This window comes from Carya illinoinensis, chromosome 5 (assembly GCF_018687715.1).
Source record: "Carya illinoinensis cultivar Pawnee chromosome 5, C.illinoinensisPawnee_v1, whole genome shotgun sequence".
Taxonomy (NCBI): Eukaryota; Viridiplantae; Streptophyta; class Magnoliopsida; order Fagales; family Juglandaceae; genus Carya; species Carya illinoinensis.
The window spans coordinates 16,174,167-16,196,967 of NC_056756.1; the positions used below are offsets into that span (position 1 = coordinate 16,174,167).

The 22,801-nt window shown below is 34.4% G+C and overlaps 1 protein-coding gene and 1 long non-coding RNA gene across 2 annotated transcripts; both read right to left on the reverse strand.

Moving 5' to 3' along the window:
* Positions 1 to 3,231: 3,231 nt before the first annotated feature.
* On the reverse strand, positions 3,232 to 3,936 carry LOC122311870. The gene is made up of 2 exons (XR_006242894.1): positions 3,822 to 3,936; positions 3,232 to 3,737 (listed from the first exon to the last, which is right to left on the reverse strand). It is a non-coding gene; the product is annotated as an uncharacterized LOC122311870 (long non-coding RNA).
* A 14,318-nt stretch (positions 3,937 to 18,254) lies between these two features.
* On the reverse strand, positions 18,255 to 20,256 carry LOC122309266 (ribonuclease 1-like). Its single transcript, XM_043122671.1, has 4 exons — positions 20,094 to 20,256; positions 19,823 to 19,978; positions 18,820 to 19,018; positions 18,255 to 18,659 (listed from the first exon to the last, which is right to left on the reverse strand). Exons 1-4 carry the CDS (start codon positions 20,193 to 20,195, stop codon positions 18,436 to 18,438), a joined length of 681 nt encoding a protein of 226 aa, XP_042978605.1. The 5' UTR covers positions 20,196 to 20,256; the 3' UTR covers positions 18,255 to 18,435.
* Positions 20,257 to 22,801: the final 2,545 nt, after the last annotated feature.

Below are 22,801 nucleotides of genomic sequence, written 5' to 3' on the forward strand. Positions count from 1 at the left end.
TGCAGTTAATTAAAGTAAATAGTAGGCATATATGCATGGTCATCATGTTCTTTAACAAACAAGTTGACTTGCGCGCACGCAATAATAATAGTAGTACTACTTATCTACCATCTACCTACCAGCCTGGTGATCATGATCATTATCATCCATATCCTACACATTTATACAGGCGCAGATCATGCTCTATATGTCCATGTGATATATATAATTGCATATACGACACATTAGACTTGCGTACGTATTGATATATATATATATATATATATATGAATATCTTAGATATAGCAGCAGCTTGGAGATTAGGTTGGGTTTCTTAATTTGCCAGCTTATATTATATTAACAGCATGGACAGCATATGATCTCTAGAAATAAAACCACGAAAATTACATCCACTACAAGAATAAGGTCTTGTTCCAGCAATTTTATGTTTGATGGAACAAAAATTATTGCAAAAAATCTTTATTTGCAACAATTTTTATGTTGTTGCAAAATTTTTTACATCAAAATTCGAAATTGGTCTTTTGCAGCACTTTTTGGCTTTTTACGTCGACTATAAATTGCTGCAATATTCAAATTAATTTTTATGGCGATTTTTGAACTTCTTGCAACAAAAAAGTCGCTGCAACATCTCAAAAACAAAAAAAAAAACTTTTGCAACGGTTTTCAAATTAGTCAACAAAACCGTGCGGTTTAATTTATACCCACTGTTTTTCACTTTCCCCCCCTACAGATCTTCACGCCTCCGATATATACATCTTCAGTACGCCTCCGATCTCCGCCGTCGACCCACGGAGCTAGCAACCCAACCAAGCTCCGGCCCTCTCTCGCCGTCTACAGACTGAAGACCAGGGGAGCCTCTGCTCCGGGATCGCGTAGATCTGACGACGAAGCTCACGGCTTCTACGGAAATGACCCCGTTATCGGCGGCTTCGTTCGGAATCACGATCCCGAAGATTTCCGTCTGCCCCTCACTCTCAGATCGGCGACGGACGGTCACTGAGTTCGGCCGCTCCTTTTGGTCGGCTTCTAAGGGGAAGGCAGAGGATCGAAGGAAGAGGCAGAGGATCGAACAAATTCTCTTCATCTCTCTCAGATCGGTTTCGTACGGAATCACTGAACTCGGCCACTTCGGCGTCGAACCAGTGACCTTCTTTGAGCAGTCTTGATGCGGGATGGAGGAGGACAAAAAGTGAATATTCTGGCCGGTGGAATGAAATAAAGGGGAAGACCAGTTCTTTTCCTCTCTCTCGGATCGGCGTTTTGGACGGAGTCACTGAGCTCGTTTTCAGTCGAGGATGCAATCGATAATTGCAGCGGCATCTTTGGGGGACTGCGACGTTGTAAATCGACCCAAACAATTAAGTGCAGCGATTACAATCGGTTCTCCTAACGGCAGTTGCAACGGCTTTCCTCTGTTTTTCCCATCAGTAAAAAACGATGGAAAACATCTGTAAAGCCAACGATTCACGACATTAGCTGAGTTCCAGCAGTTGCAACGATTATATGGCGTCCAACATGCGACGAAGCCACGATTGTTGGTACAGTCCATCAGCTGCGAAATATAGGGTGATTTCCGAAGGATTCAAGAGCTGCAACAGGGCGTATCCTTTGTAGTGATCATTACGTTGATGTTCAGGTGATCGGTAGAGAAAAGATAAAATATGTCAGTACTTTATAACTAATTGATACAAGAGGATCCAATTCAGATAATGTTGAGTTATCAGATTGTATGATAATAGCGTTGAAATACCTTGAGGTGGCAAATCAGTACAAAGATAACAAGAAATCATGATTTTTCCTTGATTAAGACAATTTTGAGCACATTTCAATAAGTTGGTCATAACTTTGAATACGGATATCAGAATCGCATATATGATCCCAATTTAGAAAACTCTTTCCACATGTTAATTGCAATATGAGACATATATAATGAAAGAAGACGAAACAATTAACATGTGGAAAGACCATGCAGGGGCACAATTATATTCACAGTTCAACATGATCATCTGATCTTACCATTTTTTATATATCCAACTGAATATTTTAGAAGGAAAGAAAGAAAAATACTCACAAAATGAGTTTGACAATATTTATTAATGTTTTCATGAATTTATCAATTAAGTAACAATATTAAATGTATAAAAATTTATTTTATATGTCTATTTATTTCACTTAATTCAAATCCTTATATAATTTAGCCAATAATTCTAGAAAATCCAAACGACACATAACATGTATGCAGTACATGCACCATATATATATATACTAGGTACGAGCAACGTGCAAAGCACGTTTGCTTAGTTAGTTGAGACAAGGTTTTTAATAAATAAAAATTTGATTTTTTAGTTAAAAAAATTAATTAATGCATAAAAAAGAATGTAGTAGTCCTTCGGATCACCCAAATTCGTTGAGAGTTCCACCAAGCTTTGAGTGTACCCCAAGTGCACAGGGCCTTAGCGATGCTACATGTATTCCTAGCTAGAAAAACGTATGCAAAAGGTAGGAACCATAAGCTTTAAACCTGGAATAACAAAGAAGAGTCAGTATGTGTGCATGCAGAAGGCAGTACTACATCAATCTGAGTGGCATTAATGGAGATGCATATATAGCACAAATATCTCTAAAATCGATTAACTCTAGCTTGTTTCTTTAACATGCAGTTCAAACATAGTATACATATATCTCTAGCATAAGAATAGAAAGGCAAATAGAGATAAACTTGGGGGAATAAGGGAATGTCAGGGAGCACGCAGAGAGGAGGAACAATCACATAACAGGGCGCTGGTAAGGAAATTGGAGCCCACAAAAGATAGATGCAATATCCAATCTGGGCGCCCAATTTTATCTTCCCACGTCCATATATGAAGGGGCAATACTTGGAGAACAATATCTGAAACATGCCTTCGGACCACCTCTTGTGTTGAATAAGAGCTATATCTAAGGTTGTTGGGGCAACACCCAAGAAGGCCTTCCTATCTGATTATAATAGAGTGATTTCCAACCCCTACATTGGATGGTCAAGCCAGTTACAATGTCTTCCACTGGGCACCCATATATCAGCCCCATCTGCAAATTCATAATTATATATTTTCAAGATTAGAAGTTAGTTATTCCACATCTACAAATACACACACACACACACACAAAGGCACCCAGAGATCAGGGAAATCACCTTTTTCCCCCATTGAGTGTCCTTTTCATGGCTAGAATTAGCAAGGACTTTTCATGGCTAGAAAAATGATGATCCCTATATTCCTCTTTCAAGTATACATTGATTTAGATGAGAAAATAATAGTCCCAAAAGAAGTCACTTCGATTCTGTAATGATTATTTTAGATTTAGTTCCATTGATAATTTACAAGGTAAAATCAATAACAAAGAAAAGGAAAAAAAAAAAAAGAATGCAAAAGAGAAATAGCTAACAAGTCTATGCGGACACTGCAAAAAGAGGCTTTCATGCCAACAAATCATCATGCAAGCTGTATCGTTCATGCCAATATCACACTTCACCGATTTTAACACCCATCCCCTGTATCGAAAGAGCTTCTTCGTAATTCAGCTCATACCAAAAAGTACAAATGAAATTTATCGAAGACAATTATATAGCACAAACTTTATGATCCACCTCTCCACTTGATTCCACTCTTGGGAGGCCATTTCAATTAATTCAATGCAACTTCATGACTATGCATTATCGGCGTCCGAATCACTCCCATAAGAACTCCCTGAATTTCAATCTGCATCCAAACCTCACTGTAAATCATTTCTGCAAATAAAAATTTCTCAAACCCACCAAGAAGAAATGAAACAATGGGTTATACCACTTGATGAGGAATGACTGTCTTCTTGCTGCTCACAGGTAGCTCCTACACATACACAATAATTAGCAAGCAAAGTTAGCATAAAATGCCCAAAATTTTGGATCAAAATTAAAACAATCCCCGTATTCTAGAATTTGTGGAATTTCTCTACCCGATTGTTTTTGCCGTAGATTCCCATGAGAGTTTGACCCTTGATCTTGCTAACCATCTTCTTTCAATTGGTGACAAGTCGATCGAGCTCCCAAAGTGTCTTGGTGTCCACGGCCTCAATATCGAATTCTATCTCATCACCGTGACCGTTTCTCTTCTTTATTATCTGCACCCATCCAGCTTCAAATGTTCGTTTCTCTTCCTTATTATTTGCACCACTTCATTACACGAACATCAACTTTAACGAAATCTAGTGAGCAGAGTTTTTGTCGAGCTAGCTATCGTCGACCGTGGAGAGGTGGTTTTCGTCGAACCCTAAGAACACATTCAGAAGCCTCGCACTCTCTCTCTCTCTCTCTCTCTCTCTGGGCTTTGGTTTTTGTTGGAGAAAGGAGTGTTGAGTTGCAATGAAATCCGCAGCATCTAAGGCGCGGTGGAGGAGATTGAGAGGCGAAGAGACTGAGAAGAGAGTAGACGAAGAGACTGAGAATGAAATAAATGCAGTATTTGATGGTCGATATGTTACATTCACAATACGTTGTCAAATGGCCACAAACGGTGGCTTAACTGATACTTAACGGTAACTAACGGTAAAGTAAGATTTTCTGTTAAAACAACAAAATTCCGTTTTATAGACACTTTTTATATATAGAAGATATATATATATCCTCGGATTCGAGAGAAAAGGGATGGGGCCGTACGATATCATTCAAAATCATTATTATTTCCCTTTTTTTTTTACCCCCCCGAATAGAGCCGTTTTTAAATTGAGAAATGATTTGTGCAGTCGGCAAATGCAGTCAGCGTGCAGTCGCTTTGGAAAAAATAAATTAATATGGGACCTATATAAAAAAAATTATTTTTATAACTTTTTTTTATTCATTCTGTACAACCATAAAAAAAATATTTTTATAATTTTTTTTTATTTATTCCGTACAGCCGACTGCATGCCGATTGCATTTGCAGACTACGTCTAGCAAAGCCCTTTTAAATTTCTTTAACTTGTGGGAGTTTGAAAGAAGAAAATAATGTCTTTAATAATGTATCATGCATGCATGCACATCGATCTCGTATATATTATATCATTGATCATCATAATTTATTGAAATTATAAATATACTATATAATCTAATTATTCAAATTAAGCATGAAACTTAATTTACTAATTATTCCGTACTGAATTAGCCACATATTTCTAATTTGATCATGACTTTATTATAATTGTTTGATATTGACACTAGCTAATTAGTTCAACTTAAAAATAAAAAATAATATATCCAATCAAATTATTAATTTTATCCAAAATTATTTGCAGTCATATATTTAATGTGGGCTTTTTTGCTTTATTAACTTTTGTCATTTTACTTTGACGTACTTTATTTTTTAGTAGTTAGTTATTGGTCCCTAGATCTCTTGATCACTGAAGCAAAGCTTGTGAGACCTATTAATATTAACATAGAAACAAAGAGAGGCTATAATGAGATATATAGAAGATCAAGTCCCTTTTTTTTTGTCTTTTTTTTTTTCCCTGAAATATTCCCAAAACTAAATAATAAGAATTCAGAAACCCTACTGTCAACACTCTCCCTCTCAAACTCTCTCTCAGAAATCCTCCAAATCGCTGAAAGATGAGTCTCTTTCTCCTCCTTTTTCCTTCTCTCATTTATCCATCCTTCATTTCTCTTCCTTTCCCCCTCTCCTTCCCTCCTCTCTCCATCTCTCATTCCCTTCTCTTCTCACTCTCATTCCCTCATTTATCTTATTTTCTTAATTTATTTTGTTTTCTTCGAGGTTGAAAAGTCGCATATATAGTTCTCCGGCACCTCTTGTGAGGCATGAGCAGCACAAGATCCTTCCTGAGCCGATCGTTGGGAAGATAATGGCAGATCACCAAACAGATTGTTCAGATTTGACTTTCATGGCCGATTTCAAAGTTTATCGGAGTAGATCTAAACTATAATTTTATCATTTTCACATTTATCTTTCTGCTTTCATTGTTGTTTCATTTTGTTTAGTTAAAAAAAAAAAAAAATCATCTTTTGGACATTTTTTCCATAGAGGTTAACTCTCATCCTCCTATATATTATGTAAATTAAAAATAGACCAAATAAGTAATAGGTTGGAGTTTGTATAGGAATTATTGAATTAATTAGTTGTAAATGATCTGCACTTATAATTACTGCACAAAATCAATATAAATAAGTTTATTAAATAAAAAAAATACTTTGTGCAATAATATTATTAATTCGGAGTTCTTGAAACCCTAGTTTAGAGAGAGAACTTCTGGCTTCTCTCTAGAAACCCAGCCCAAACAATAACCAGATCAAAGGGGATGGGGGCCTCGGCTCCATCCTCCCTTCTTTCCACCCTCCACTTTCTTTATGTTTTAATGGCTTTTAGTTAGCTTTGTTTTAAACTCTTGGTTTTGGTGTTTGAATAAGCTCTCAGTGAAGGTTTGATGGTGGAGCTATGTCGTCGTGGGTCATGTGCCAAGGCTAAGCCCTCGATGGTTCACCCTTAAACCCCTCTCTCCGGTTGTAAATAGGTGACGTGCTGCTGGTGATGCACATTCTAGGTGTAGGTAGGAGAGTGGACTCGGTGGTCGGAGGATCGGCCTCTGGTCTTTTGGGGTGAGTGGCCGAGCAGTGGCTCTTGCGGACGTGCAACCCATTATGGAAGTTGCTCTCTTTTGAAGTGAGCAAGGTGGACTGGATGGTGGATGGTTAGTAGATGCTCTGTTTTTGAAACTTCTAACAAAGGTGGCGTGGGCTGGCTTTGTAGCGCAGAGGGCTACTCTCGTGGTGGTCGTTATGGCTGCTAGAGTGGCTTTGGTGTTGCAGGAAAGTGGGGGAGGTACATGAGCGGTGCGGAAGCATGGGCTGACCAGAACGCCAAGCGCGACTGAGCAGAAAAAACTTTAGGGTGCAGCATGGGCTGACCTAAAAGCCTAGCATGATGAGAGCGAGTGCTTTGTATGGTGGTTATTGTAATGTTTTTATTTTGTTTCTTAGAATGAAAGAAAGGAAAAATAAAAAATATAGTCTCTTGGACTACAGTCTATAGAGTTTTGTCCTCTAATCCGTCTTTGACGATATATGAGGTTATGTCATTCTGTCTTTGGACAGAGTTGTGCGGTATCTCAACCTTAGGGTTTTTAGAGATTTGCAGCAAGGACTAGACCATGTCAATCACGGTTGTGTACTGATGTATTACTAATGTTATAGTTGACTTATAATGTATGTTTCAGGTCCAGTGGTAATGTTCCATTTATTAATGAATGGTGATAAATTATTATTTCAAAAAAATAATATTATTAATTCTAGTAGATCTATTATACAATAAAAGCCTTTAATAAAGAGAGGGACTTTTTTTTAGTGAAAAATTGACTTCATTCATTCATATAAAAAAAGTTACATCCATGATCGGATACATACAAGCAAATTTCTAAATCAAAAGTCAACTATTGCGTTTGGAGCTCCACCTGTACATAAATTCATTTGTGATTGATTATATAGTCTTAACTACTATTGTAGTTTTTTACAGATAAATCGTTTAAGAGATAACATTCTGCCTAAAATAGAGACTCATACCCCACCCTACAAATAATTAATTAATTAACTATTGACAATTAAAATCGTATGATTGGATGCAAATTATTTACTTGCGTAGATCTTAGAATACTGTTCATCATATAATATACTCACCACATAAGAGATTCTTTCATTTCATTTCATCATTACAGTTTTTATCAAATTTTCACACAAAATATAATAAACAATTTTACATTTTCAAATTCTAAAACAATAATAATACTTAAAAATAATATTCTAATAATATTTTATTTAACTTTCATATCTCAACTTATTTCATCTCAAGCCACCATCCAAAATGCACCCAAATCCTCTCGACAATAAATATATAATTGGATTTTCTTTTTTTGTTCAAGAGGCTCTCATTTGATTCGCACAAAAGTACCTTATATCAATATTTTTTTTAGAAGAAGAAAACCACTTCATTCATAATGTTTGCAACAAAGAACGGATACAAGGAGGGACTCCCTCCAGAATAATGCTCTCCTCATAAAGTCTTATTGCATCCTTTGCAAGACAATGAGCAATACAATTAAACTTTCTAGAAAGAAAATTTCCAGACCAATGTTGAAACTGTTGCAGCATCAATGTAATATTAGAAACCATCATTCCCACTGGACTCCCCTGATTTACAGTTCCATTGATATCATTGATGTCCTTTTGTGCATCTCCCTTCGGCATAATTCTAGATAAACCTAGCTGTTGAGCAATAATAACATCCTTGAGAGCAGCATAGGCCTCAACAAAATAAGCATCAAGGAACATATCATGTTGGGATCTCAAAGAAAACACTACTTTCCCATTCCAGTCACTTACTATAACTCCTATATCAACTCAACAAATGACTCTGCCAATTGCAACATCTCAATTTGCTTTAAAGGTATGAATAGGAGGTAACTTCCATTAGAATTCAGGCAACATTTGAATGCCTCTGTCTACATTCTTTGTCTAGTTACTAGATATAAATTCAATGGATATCTTGACTAGAGGTTATTTCAGTCCTATTCGGTCAGTCTGGAGGAGGTTTTATGGATCGGACCGGATTGGACCTATTCGGTTCAGGGTTTTTACACCCTGGACCGGACCGAAATGAATAAGGACTGATTCTGTTTGATCCCATTCGGGACGGGCCAGTTCAGTCGGTCTCTCGGTCCCATTCAGGGCAGTCGGTCTGGTCGGTTTGCTTGGTCCCAATTGGGCATTTGGCCCAATTCCTATATCCTATGTTTAATTTTTTCGGCCCACTAAGCATTTTATCCAATTTTAAGTCCAAATAAATAAATATATATATATATATATAAAAGAGATCTTGAAGGGAAAATAAAAATAATCATTAAAAAAAAATCATCTATATACAATAAATTTGAATAAAAGGATTTGCTTACAAAAAAATTATAAATTTTCTATATCCATGATTCCATGTTAGTGCATAAAGGACTCCTATTTCCTCTGCCTTTGAGGGAAGTCCCAATTTCTCTAATTCCATCCATTATAAACAACTTAAACAAGATTATCAATCATTCATAGTAATAAAATTAAAAAAAAATAGAAATAAAGAAATTAAAAACAATCCATAATCAGTAAAATCCCTAATAAGTAATAAGTAATAAGTTATAACTAATAAGTAAGTACCAAATTTATTCTCTGTTAAAAATTCTGAATAGAAAATGATAAAAAAAAAAAAAACAAATACAAGTAACAATTACATAAATACACAGTGTCACTTTCTTAGGTCTTAGCCTCTCATATTTACTAATTTACATCTAGGACTGTTCATCCGGGTTCCAACCCGGGAACCCGGGTACACCCGGGCCGGAAACCGAGTCTGAAATCCGGGCTGAAACCCGGCCCGGGTTAATCCGGATCAGACCCGGTTTGAAACCCGGATGTACCCGGGTTTTGAAATAACCGGATTCCGGGTTCCGGGTTGAACCCGGCTTTTTTGTTTTGTTTTGTTTTGTTTTTTTTTTTTTTTTTTTTTTCAGTGGGCATAGATTATGTGATTAAGACTATAAATAGATCACGTTTTTCCATTTTTCCATTTTTACAACAATTATCAAGATACAAACCAATCATAAAAATGGAATGCTATAAAAGTTACAAGCACCCACTTGATTAACAAACAATATAACAAATTAAATCTGGAAAAACACATCCATAATAAATCTGGAAAAACAAGTATGTTAAATTATTTAACTTAAATATAGATAAACCAGGTATGAATAAGCTAGCAACAAGAAGAGAGCTCTGTAGTGGATTATGGCAATTTTGAGCAAGCAGCCAATTCCAAAATAATCAGAAATTATCAGATGTTTCTCATTGCATGTGCTCCTGTTACTGAGTTGAGTAATCAGCCAACATAACAGTAAAGGTTCTTGGAATAAGTTGTCCCAAATAGCGCTCCCATCAAACAGAAAGACAAAGTACAAATGGGCTGCATTAGTCAAGAAACAGAAAGGATATTATTTGTTGTTGTTTTTCAGAAACAAAACTTATATAGAACTGTTAAAACAGTGGTGTAAAGTATATATATATTTTTTTTAATGAGACATGTCCACTCTCACAACCATACAAAGCTGTTTGCTTTCAGAGAATTGAGCAGAATTAAAAATGTGAAAGTCCCAATTAATTTTCTTATATTTCCTCAAAATCATAAAAAGGTTGTGCAAGATTGGCAAATGTGAAAGTCCCAATTAATTGAAAAAAAAATAAATAAAGAGATTCTATGCAAAGGCTAATGTCCATGAATGTTTCTAGGAATTAATTGGTGGGATTTAGTAATAAGTAAGATCTTCTCATTTTTACTTAAAATGGATATGTTTGTTCAACACAAAACATGAGACTTTGACATAGTCTGATATTTCATAAAAGCAAAATCTACTGTGAACAGAATTTATTTATCTATCATAAAAGCAAACGTCACAGCTCTATCATAGTGGGTTAATTTCCAATTTCATTCAGCCATTCTTCTACATATGGGATTTCAATTCTCTCTCAACCCAAATGAACAGAGACAAAAAATAAATAATACTACATGTACCAAAGCCATACATCTGGTACCTCTATTTCTAGAAAATCCAAACAGATAGGAAACAAAAAAAGGCAACATATAAGAAGAAAAATCCCTTAATGCTATCGGCAGAGAAGGAAAAAAAACAGAGAAGAAAACAAACACAGAAGAAAGAAAATAAACCCTAATGCTATCGGCAGTCTAAGCTAAACAAACACATTATATAAGCATCTACTTACAAAGATCAGCACGGGGATGACGATGAGGCACGAGGGTGAAGAAGCTAGAGTTTCGGAGAGACTCAGAGAGGGACGATGGCTATGGTTTTGGAGAGATTGAGAGAGGGTTCGGCGCGAGAGAGAGGCAGGAGATGGGTTTGGCGTGAGTGAGACGGGTTCAGAGGGTAGGGTTTTTTTTTTTCCACCTTATATACACCCGGTTAACCGGGTTCCGGATTATAACCCGGGTCTCATAACCGGGTCCAGACCGGGTAGTACAGTCATAGGAATGCGGGTTTCAGCCCGGGTCAAATCCGGGCCGAAACCCATAACCGGGAACCCGGTTTTTCGGGTTCCGGTCCGGGCCGGTTTTTAACCGGCCCGGATGAACAGTCCTATTTACATCAATACAAAACACAAATATAATATATATATATAAACACATCTAGACTAGCAACCAAATGAAGTTCCTTTCCTGCTACAGCCTATTGCTAAAAAATAATAAAACACATAATAAAATCAAATCTACAAAGTTGCTGCCTCCAGGCTTCCAGCGTTGCTACTACTTCCCTGCTACTGCCATAAAGCTGCTACTTCTTACTACTGATGCACTGCAATTTGCACATGCCACTTATAGTGAGAGTTTGAGCATACGAGTTATGAGCAACCAAAATATGTTATGGTCTCTTACCCTTATAAAAAATAAAAAATAATTATAATAATCAGATACATTAAATATTATGTTAGCAAAAAACATATATATTTACATGAAGACCTTTCAAGTTGCTTAAAAAAATAGAGTTTAAACTAATCATTTAGATGTCCAATAATACTAGACCCATGTGATTTCATTACTGGAAGTCTGGAACAATTAAAAAAATACACATCATTCACCAAAGTACCAAACAAACCTCAAATTAACTATATAATAATCCAAGTATTAGCATGTATATATATATAATATTGCATTTGCAATGTCAAAAATATACAGCAATATAACATATAATTAATTTAATGATGCATTTGATATATGGCATATAAATGCAACATCAGCTACTTTATTACAAAAATAATTAAAAACATAAGTAGTTTTAAAATTCAAACATTAAAAAATAAATATATGGCAATAACCCACATGAACAAAGCCTTTAAGAAAAATTATAACCAACAATCTTCTCACCTTTTTAATCTTTAATTAGCATTTGGGCCGGTAGGCATTAAATTTGATGCCTCTACAAAATCAGCAAATTTTCCTAAAAATTTAAAACAAAACAAGTTTAATAAAGTTACGCAATATATATTATAAAACAAAATAAATGTATTATATACTCATATCCAACTACTTCTCAAATTCCTTCACTCCATCCATTAAAGTCTTAAGGCTTATTGGAGTAGAAGAAGAATGAAACCAATTTTGTGCACATATGAGACCTTCAACACTCATCAGATTTAAACTACTTCTAAAAGGGTCAAGCACATGGTCATCAGTGCTAAATGTAGATTCAGAGGCCACAATATATACTAGTATTGCAAGTACATTGCGTGTAACATTTGAAAGTACATGATATCTAACTGAATTCACTTTTCACCAATTTAGAATGTCAAAATTATCATCTTGATTCTCACATCTTTCAGCTAAATATCTATCAACCTCTGACTTACTTTCTAAACTGTCTTTTAACTGTAACTGTTGCTTAAATTGTACCATCAATTGTGTCTTTCTACTCTCATTCTTGTTAGCTGAAGGACCTACATCTTCATGTGGGGAACTTGTTCGCTGAGGAGAACATCCTTCTTCATTTTCCTTGTATGCCTCATACATGTGGATAAATGCATTTCTCACCCTCCAACTGAAATCAATTTTTTTTGTAGGATCATGTGCATACATTTGTCTCAACCCAAAATCAAGATATCGCATCTTGAAGTAAGGATCAAGAAGAACCCCAACATATAGCAACATATTCTGATTTTCCAAATTGCCCCAATACTTTTCAAACTTTTTCAACATGTTCTTCACACTCCATGTTAATAGCATCTTTAATACTAACCAACTCCAGGAAAAAAATATTGCAAGTTACATATTCACTTCCCGAGAAGCGTAACATTGCATCGTGAAATAATTGAAGAAACCTCACAAATAACTTCACCTTCTCCCAATCAAATGCATTGGGAAGCCCTAACTTCCTTGACTTTCTTTTATTAACCACATCTTCATCATCAACATCGTCATCATCATCATCTTGAATACTACCAAGGAAACACGGATCTTCTTCCTCCAACCGATCAAAAACTTTTCTAAATTTTGAAACCCTCTCTAACATAAAATATGTGGAGTTTCACTTAGTCGGTACATCTAAACAAACTTGGCTTTTGGATTGAATATCTTCCAATCCCACACATTTCTTAAATATACTCCATATTTGAGGGGAGGATTTAACATATTTCACAATACCCCTCACCTTCGCAATAGACTCATCATATTCTTTCAACTCATCACGAACGATTAAATTCAAAATGTGGGCATAACATCGAACACGCAAGAATTCATGTTCCAAAACCGTGTCTCTCCTATACTTGGTTTTTTTTTTTTTTAAAAAATGGCCTCATTATTAGAACGTGTATTGTCAAGAGTGATTGCAAGTATTTTATAAAAAAAATGGCCTCATTATTAGAACTTGTATTGTCAAGAGTGATTGCAAGTATTTTTGGTCGCCCCCAATCATGCAAACATATCTCTATACACTTACCAAGTGTATCACCCTTGTGATTTTCAACTAAAGAAAAGGAAAGAATCCTCTTGTGTAATTTTCAGTCATCATCAATAAAGTGTGTTGTCAAATACATATAGTTTAGGTTTTGCACGGATGTCATGTGTCCGTGGTGAGGGAAATTCGCTTCCCTTGAAGAACATTTTTCAACTTTTATTTCTCTTTAAAAAACAAACTAAAGTAATCTTTGGCAACCGTCATACATGATGGAATCCCTAACCACTTTGGGCAAACCACAAACATAAACTTTCTGAAACCCTCCCCTTCAGCATGCCTAAAGGGAAACCCATCAAGAATAATCATCTTTGCTACAGCTTGTCGGCAAGCCTTAATACTAAATGAAATGGGCACAAATCCCCCACTAATACTTCCTTCCTTCACCTTCCAATTTAGAGTCATCTTGAAATTATCCATCTTCTTAAACAGACATTTTTTACATTGCTTCTTAATGTGATACTTCATAAATTTTGTACCTTTGGTCTTTGTATCACATGCATACGAAACACCACAATAATTGCAAGCAGCCCTAAGTTTATTGGGACCACATTTTGGTATTTTTGTAAAGTGATCTCAAACTATTGACCTAACTTTACCACTTTGTGACCCACCAACTGATCTATTACTTACATTGGATGGGGGTGGAGGTGGCGGTGGAGGCATGAGAGACTTAACTTAAATTCACAGGAAAAAAAAATAGATTTGTTGTCTCATAATGATAATAGGTAGAAAAAGAAGAAGAAAAGAAACATAAACAGATTTGTACATCACAGATTCACAATACTGCTCAATTTCTTTCTTTTTAAATCATTAATTATTTTAAAAAAATAAAAGATGCGTGTGTGATTAGAGAAGAGATGCCACTCATGCCAACATTGATGGATGACTATATTCATTATGTTTTAGTAGGAACAAAGTGTTGCTTATCTGATAATATGTTTTGATTTATCTAAGTATTGAAGAAGGCAGTTGTCCATGTAACTTATAGACTATAGTCATTACATGGACAACTGTCTTGACCGACCAAACTTAGATGCTTCAAATTTAGTTACTTAAATTCACCGCCCATAAAAATTTGAAGACATTTAAATCTCCATGTTTATATTTCAGTTTATAATTAAAAAATATGCACTATGGTTCTTTTTTTTTTTTTGAAATAATCACTTATTATAAGATGATCATGTAGCATATTTTAAGCGATGACCATGTAAATGATTGACACATCAAACTACTTAAAATTGTAGCATCGGCAAATTTGATTAAAATTAACATGATCTTGTATGATATATAGTATTACTCTAAGATAAGGAAAATGATAACTGCATAATTCTTTTTACAATATTCATTATGTTTTATTATGACTATATATTTTATAACTTTTAGATGACTACATATATATGGTAATTTCTTTTAATTGTCTCAAAGCATTAGAGCTAGCTAGCTACATTAACCAATATTGTTTGTGCTTAACTTAACTTTGTGCTGCTCATACATGTGGCACTTTAGGTTTTTAAATCCCGACCTTTTATGAACATATGAACCTATACGGTATTCTTTTTTTTAAATATTCATTGATGCATTCACTATATGGTCCAATATCTAATTTTCTAAAACAAAATAAAACATATTATTTCATTAATTTTTTTTTTTCTGATTTGGACCAACCCAGTTTTTTTTTTTTTTTTCCATATTCAGACCATATAGTGATACATAAATATAGAAAAAATCCTTTCTAAAACATATTCTGATCTCCTAGAAAATAATGAAACCAGTGACCACCACAAATTCACTGGTAGACTTGATTTCACTAGCCAACCCAAATGATATCTATTTGGGACAAAACGGAAAAAAAAAAAAAAAAAAAAGAAGAAGAAAAAAGTGTTTCATTTTCTTCTAAATACAAGTACAAATTACAAATACTTAAAATCAAAACAAATTAATCAAGATAACAAACAATAACCAACATTTCTAGTAAACAAAATTTATCAGAGAGAGAGAGAGAGAGAGAGATGGTACCAAAGAATAAGGACTCAAGTAACCAGCTGAGCCTGCTGTGAGCCTACGACGGAGAGGCAAGGCCGCAAGAGGGGGGATCGCGACGGAGGGGAGTGGACCTAGAGTTTCTCATGCGGGAGGGGAGAATTGGAGAGAAAAGGGAAAGTGAATCCACACGCCGGGGGGGTCTGAGGAGACTGGATTGCTGAACGAAACGGCATCGTTTGGTTCGAAATTAGACTCAAAGGGCACCGTTTTAGGGGCATTAAATTGAAAAAAAAAATAACTAGGTTGCGTTGAACGATGCCGTTTCACACAACCCAGCTATTGTTTTGCCTGTAGTGACTAAAACGATGCTGTTTCTGGGAAGGCAGCTCACATGTGTTACACATGTGATTCTTTTATCTTTTTGGCACATAAATTAGTTTAAAAAATAATTTTAATTAGTAAAATTAAAATTAAATAAACTATTTAATGTGGATTATTTAATTAACTCAGTATGATAATTATATTTATGATGTTAAATGTTAATTGCTAATTTGTTACTAACTTAGAGTATGTCAATGACTCAATGTATTATATTTTATGATTCTATGAATCTATGACAATTTTCAATTTTTCAATATATTAAACTTTTAAGTTTTTACATTTTGTATATTTAGTATGATTAATAAATCATTGTATTAGGTAAATGATTAATAAATCATTGTATTAGCCTGTAAGCTTATTAGGTATATATAGTTATAGTGATATTAATACTATACCATTATACATATATATATACTATTAATTATATTATGTTATAATCCTTTAACTCTTATAATATATTAATATATACTAATACTATATATTATTAATTATACTATTATAGTGTTCTATATATTATACATTGATACAAATATATTATGGAATATATATTACATATTATAAAATTATACATATATTATAATTTATACCATAACTCTTAATACTTAATAGTATTAGTAATACATTAAAGAATATAATAATACTTTAATACTAAATATATATAGTTATAGACTTATAGTGATTAGTTATTATAATTAGTATAGCTATATAATAGTATTACTGTATTAGTATTAGACTACTAGTAATATAATATAGCTATATATTAGTAATATTAGTTATAGTGTATTAGTGATTTAGTATAAGTTATAACTATATTAATTATTAGTATAAGTATAAGTTGTATAACTATAGTCTATAGTCTATATTAAACTATTAGTATTTATTTTATTTTTATACCATATTAGAGTCTAGACTATTAGTGTTAGTAATTTAGTATAAATATTAGTATTAGTGTAAAATTATACATATATTATAATTTATACCATAACTCTTAAGAATTAATAGTATTAGTAATACATTAAAGAATATAACAATACTTTAATACTAAATATATATAGTTATAGACTTATATTGATTAGTTATTATAATTAGTATAACTATATAATAGTATTAGTATTAGACTATTAGTAATATAATATAGCTATATATTAGTAATATTAGTTATAGACTATAGTATTTAGTATAAGTTATAACTATATTAGTATAAGTTGTATAACTATAGTCTATATTAGACTATTAGTATTTATTTTATTTTTATACCATATTAGATTCTAGACTATTAGTATTAGTTATTTAGTAGAAGTTATAACTATATTAGTATAAGTTGTATAACTATAGTCTATATTAGACTATTAGTATTTATTTTATTTTTATACCATATTAGAGTCTAGACTATTAGTATTAGTAATTTAGTATAAATATTAGTATTAGCACAAAATTATAAATAATAGTATTAGTTAATAATTACTTAATGGCAAATTAGTGATAGAATTAGGTTAGATGAAAATTATACAATCAATTATAAAAAAAATTAAATTAAATTTTATTTGGTCCGGTCGGGATGAAAAATCTCTGGACCATGGACCAGATCAAATGACTTCGGTCCAATAAAATTCAAACCGAGACCGACCAGGACCAATACCGGTCCAGTCGGTTTTTTCAATCCGAACCGACCGATTATCACTCCTAATCTTGACAGCCTCATGTAGCAGAACATTAGGATCCAAGAATTTCCCCTCAAACACATAAAGATTCCTTCTTTTCTAAATCTGATAAGCAATGATTGCAAATCTAGCCATCTCATCTTCATCAAGTAGTGTAAACAGATGACCAACAATTGTGTGTACATAGAAGCGTTGAATATGGTAAGCCACATGTGCTGATCTATATATGTATCATTAAAAATTTCGTCCTAAAATTGATCCATCACATCTTCTTCTTCTTCTTTTTTTGGATGTTGGGACTACTCTTTTGGCCGGAGCTGTGTAAAGAGTTTAAAAACGTTTTTTTTTTCTTTTTTTTTTTCTCTCTATATTTAAAGTGCATTTGGAGAGCTTACACAAATTCAGAGTTGATTAGGCCTTAGGGGCATCTTTCATTCAAATTACCAAACACGTTGACATAATTTTTGTTTGGGTAATGCTACCAAGCCATCTAAGTTGCCCATTAATTTGGTGTACCCTTATGAGTGCAAATTATACTATTTGTTTTACTTTTTAGTTCAAAATTTTTTTTAGCATGTTTAAACATTTTAAAAAAAAATACATTAATAGTCACTTACTTAATTATTAAATAAAAATATATATATATTAGCAGTCAAATTGAGGGACAAACTCACGAGACATAATATCATTTTCCTTTTTGTTTTGGATTTTCATATATGAAACTTATTTCCATCCAACAATCTGCTGCAGCCTGCGGCGGGTATACATAAATTGACGATCATTACAGTGGTTACTTGAATTGATGATCAGTGGATGATCAAAGAAATTAAACAGATAACATGGATCGTTCACAATCTTAAAATGAAGGGAACTCAATCGCTGAACTGCATTTTCCCTTGGGAAACACAGGACATTCGATGAAGTCTGACCCAGAAGTATCCACGCACAGGTAGATCTGGTAAAGCTGGCTGTTACCCGAAGCATCCGTATTGCACTCTATCCATGGAGTATACCCAATTGCTTCTTTTATGGCTTCCCTGATGCTTTGTAGGCTGTACGATTTCCCATCTGCCTCTATTCCTGTATATATTATATATATTTTTGTCTCTAATAAGAGCTTAAAAATACTAATTGATATGAACTAACTATATACGTGGTGTAATTAAAAAACCAAAATCAAATTAACTGAAATAAAAATGAGAAAAAAAGTATATATTTATTGATCGAGTATCAATGTTACCTGCTCTGTTAAGGGATTGGAGGAGGCTTGATCTCTGTTTGAGGTTGAGAGCTGATGCGAAGTATCCATGTTGGTCGAGGACAGACTGTGAGCATGTGCCATGTTTCACCCACTCGTGTGTCCAGAACCCTACGCTATTGCTGCTTGGGCATGCCAGTGATGGCCAATTTTTTTGCATACTGCTTGAGAGGTCTGATACCTAACCATTATAAACAGGCAAATCAAATCACATAGAGGATATAATTTTTTTTTTTTTTTTTAAAGAAGCTAAAATACTCAACACACACAATCAACCATACTAGCTATTATTGCTAAACTGAGGATGTCCAGATTAATTGCTTGGAAAATGGAAACCTATGCTTCAACTGTATTTTGAAGCTGTTTTGGTTCTATGTAATTGTTCTGTCTTGTGAATTGTGATGTTTTTAGACTAGAGCAGGGGTTAACTCTCTTCTGTGCCGTTGATTCAAGCCTTGCAACTCAGTACCCCATGTCCCTATCTTTCCTGATCTTCTGCCATGTGTATGTGAAAGCCCTAATTTTGTGAACATTAAAGTGCATGCTCAACTGTGCTGGCCTCTGGCTATTAATGGCCAGGTAAGGTATCCAAATGTGGCCAATCAACTAACAAATATCATGGTTTTTGTTTGTCTGTTTTTTGAAAAACTACATTCTAATCATAAAAACACACTTCCCCTCCACGAGAAGTGGGAATTGGCAAACAATGCAGGCGAGACTGCATTCATGTCTATAATAATCTGGTTGATTTTGTTTTCTTTCCTCGTCATGTATATCGCATGGACGGCCTCGGTTTCTTGTACTTTAGTGGAAACTATTCACGAAAATGGTAAGAACAAAAAATCCGATAATTTTGATGCCAAAAAGAGCATCATAACAAGCCCCACCTCAAAATATCTCTTGCATCTCTTCATAATGGACTTCTAATAGGATCAAATTCACAGCCATTTATATATTGTATGGAATTGGGGTAGGAAGTAGTTACCTCAGCTTGATTGAAAGGGCTATCGGCATCGCAGTTTGAAGGGTAGGAGCCATCCTTGTAATTAGGCCAAAGCCCGTGAATGCCGAAGTCTGCTGCAGGCTTCCCGCTCGTTGGGTAGCAACAACTCTGCTTTGTGTCACAGTACGATGCTGGCCACTGTATACCAAAAATGGGTAGGAAAAAGAAAGCAGAAAGCAATGAGATTCTGTCAAATTAATACCGAGGTTAAGCAGAAGGTATTAGAGAATAGACGAATTTAAAACTCGATCACCTGCTGGACAAAGAAGAAGAAATCGAAGTTCTGGGAAACACATTGAAGCGACAGACATTGTAGTATCAAAAGCTTGAACAAGATCGAACAGTTGGGCTTCATCTCTCTCTGTGTCAGTCTATCTTTTGCTTTATGTGGGTTGGTATAATGGTGAATAAAACCTCAATGAGAGATGTAATTTATAGGGAAAAAAACGGCGAGAATCTGGGTACAGGACATGCTTGGGGACGGAAATTAATTTGTCGGATCGTTTGGACTGCGTAACGCTTGACGTGAAATATGTCGGCTAGCCTCTTTTCACATGCAATGCATATTCATTAGTGCAGGCCTCTTCTTTTTTTTCTGCGTCTATTTCGCTTCCAGCACCCAGCACCAAAGTGGGCCATCATACTCGTAGTAGCCTACTCAACCATTTGTGATTAACGACGTCAATTCACGTCATTTATTTTCTGAATTTATAAAATCTCATTTATAGTTAGAGTATTTATCTTCTTAAAAACTCATTTTGGACGTGAGATCAAAAGGTGAATTATATTTTCTGTTTGTGTTAGCAAATGCATTATTTATTGTAAGATATATTATAATTATAAAAAATATATATTTTTTAATACTAGTTAATACGATAGGTCTTCAAATTAAATGTGTGTTAGGTGGGCTAATAAGCATATTTATAATTAGATTTTTTTCTCTATTTGGATGATAAAAAAAGAATGAAAGCCCATATATATATATATATATGGAGAATTACAATCTTTCCTTTCTGTGTTACTAGTACCGACCAGTGGTCCAAGTATGAAAATATTAGTGGTTTAGATCACTTTCATGTGTCCAACCTAACAAGAGAAGGCTGAAGAAACGTAGAGAAGTTAAAGATCAAAGGGAGCTGGAAATTCTCCAAAAATAATGAACATCTTGTCACATCAGATATATAGTCTGAACTTCGAATTTACACTTGTGATCATGCCAAATCAACTGAATGTGAATTGCGATGATCATCTTTATAAAGAAACTACTGTGCATGCGCCCTTAATCCAATAGCATGCATGTGAATTGCGATGATCATTATTGAATGATGATGCAAATATTGGTGAACCAGATAACAGGCCGGGTGTGGACCATTTCATGAATATATAAGTTCTGATCACAAGGACTTGGACCATATTTCTATATATGATCATATAACTTGTTAGCATATATATATATATATATATTGAATCAAATTTTCATGACAACAAAAAATTATAGACCGACACGAAAACATGATACGTACCAATTACAAAATTTTCAAATTTTCATGCACAAAGATATTCAAGATCAGAAATTAATAGATGTAGATCAGAACGTTGACAAAAATGAATAGAATTGAGTACTTCACTCATTGCTGCATGCAAGTTTCAATCTCATCCTACGTACGTAAATGTGAACGTGTGTGAATGAGTACTCTTTATAATTTCTTGTGCACAATAATGCTGATGGAGACTAGTTAGGCATGTGAACATGAGAAAATGAACATCAAATACTATTGTTCTTATATATATATGTGTGTGTGTGTTACAAATTAACGCTCGTGATATATACATACTTATATATCCAATACATGCATGGGGACGCTACCCCTGAATATTTCAGCCCTTCAACTTCAAACTGCAAATTAAAAACCCCTCGTTCTAGGAGGCCGGAGAGGTCACTGTGGGCCTCTGGCTCGTATTAGAAAAAATTAGGCAATTTCACAATTTGGGTGTATTGTTTAATATTGTTGTAATTATATAATAAGAAGTCAATCACAGTACCCATTATAATATTGACCTTCTTATTATATATATCAATATAAGGGTGGAGGTTGTTGCAAGAACCAAGCTAACTAGTTGTCTGCATATATAAAAAGAAGTATTTCAAAACTGCTTAGTTTCTTGAAGCCAGGCTAGGAAACTCCCCATCTCTAATCTGGAGGAGTATATGGTCTATGAGGGATGTTTTGAAGGATGGGTTAAGATGGAGAGTGGGGAATGGGCATAATATAAAGATGTGGGGTCAGAAGTGGCTGCCAACGTCTGAAACATATAGTGTACAATCACCCATCAGAATACTTGATAATGCTGAATCAAAAGTATGTGAATTAATTGATGAGGAGAAAAAAGAATGGAAGGAAGATATGGCCGGTTAAGGAAGTTTTCCACATTGAAGAAGCTGTGCAAATATGTTCCATCCCTATAATTAGTCGATTGGGGGCAGCAGATAAAACAATTTTGGGGCTTCAATAAGAATGGTAAATTCACAATAAGAAGTACTGCCTATCATATATGTTGACCTGCAGAGGAAGGAGAGTGAGGGTGGGACATCTTAAGAAGGTGATAAGGCTGAACAATGGAAATAGATATGGTCTCTAGAAGTATCATGTGCTTGTAAGCACTTTATATGGAAAGCTGCCAATAACATTCTGCCTACAAGAGTTAACTTGTGTAAGAGAAGAACAATTGATGAACCTAAATGCCCAATGAGCCAAAGAGAAGAGGAAACTGCGATCCATGACCTTTGGAGTTGGCCTGCTGCTTCTGCTTCTGATGTATGGGCAGAAAATGCAAGTCCAGTTAAGAGATGGAAGACTAGTGGGATTGATTTTGAACAACTATGGATGGACATGTATAGAGGCCTTCCCAAGGATAAATTGGAAATGACAGTGGCTGTCGTGAAGAGAATCTGGGGTAGAA

What these genes read in the sequence shown, in the direction of transcription:
- LOC122309266 (XM_043122671.1), bottom strand. Translation starts at nt 20,195, where the DNA reads ATGAAGCCCAACTGTTCGATCTTGTTCAAGCTTTTGATACTACAATGT. An exon ending in TCTTCTTCTTTGTCCAGCAG is followed by an intron (nt 19,979 to 20,093) that starts GTGATCGAGTTT and finishes TTTGGTATACAG; the next exon opens with TGGCCAGCATCGTACTGTGA. An exon ending in CCAATCCCTTAACAGAGCAG is followed by an intron (nt 18,660 to 18,819) that starts GTAACATTGATA and finishes TAATATATACAG; the next exon opens with GAATAGAGGCAGATGGGAAA.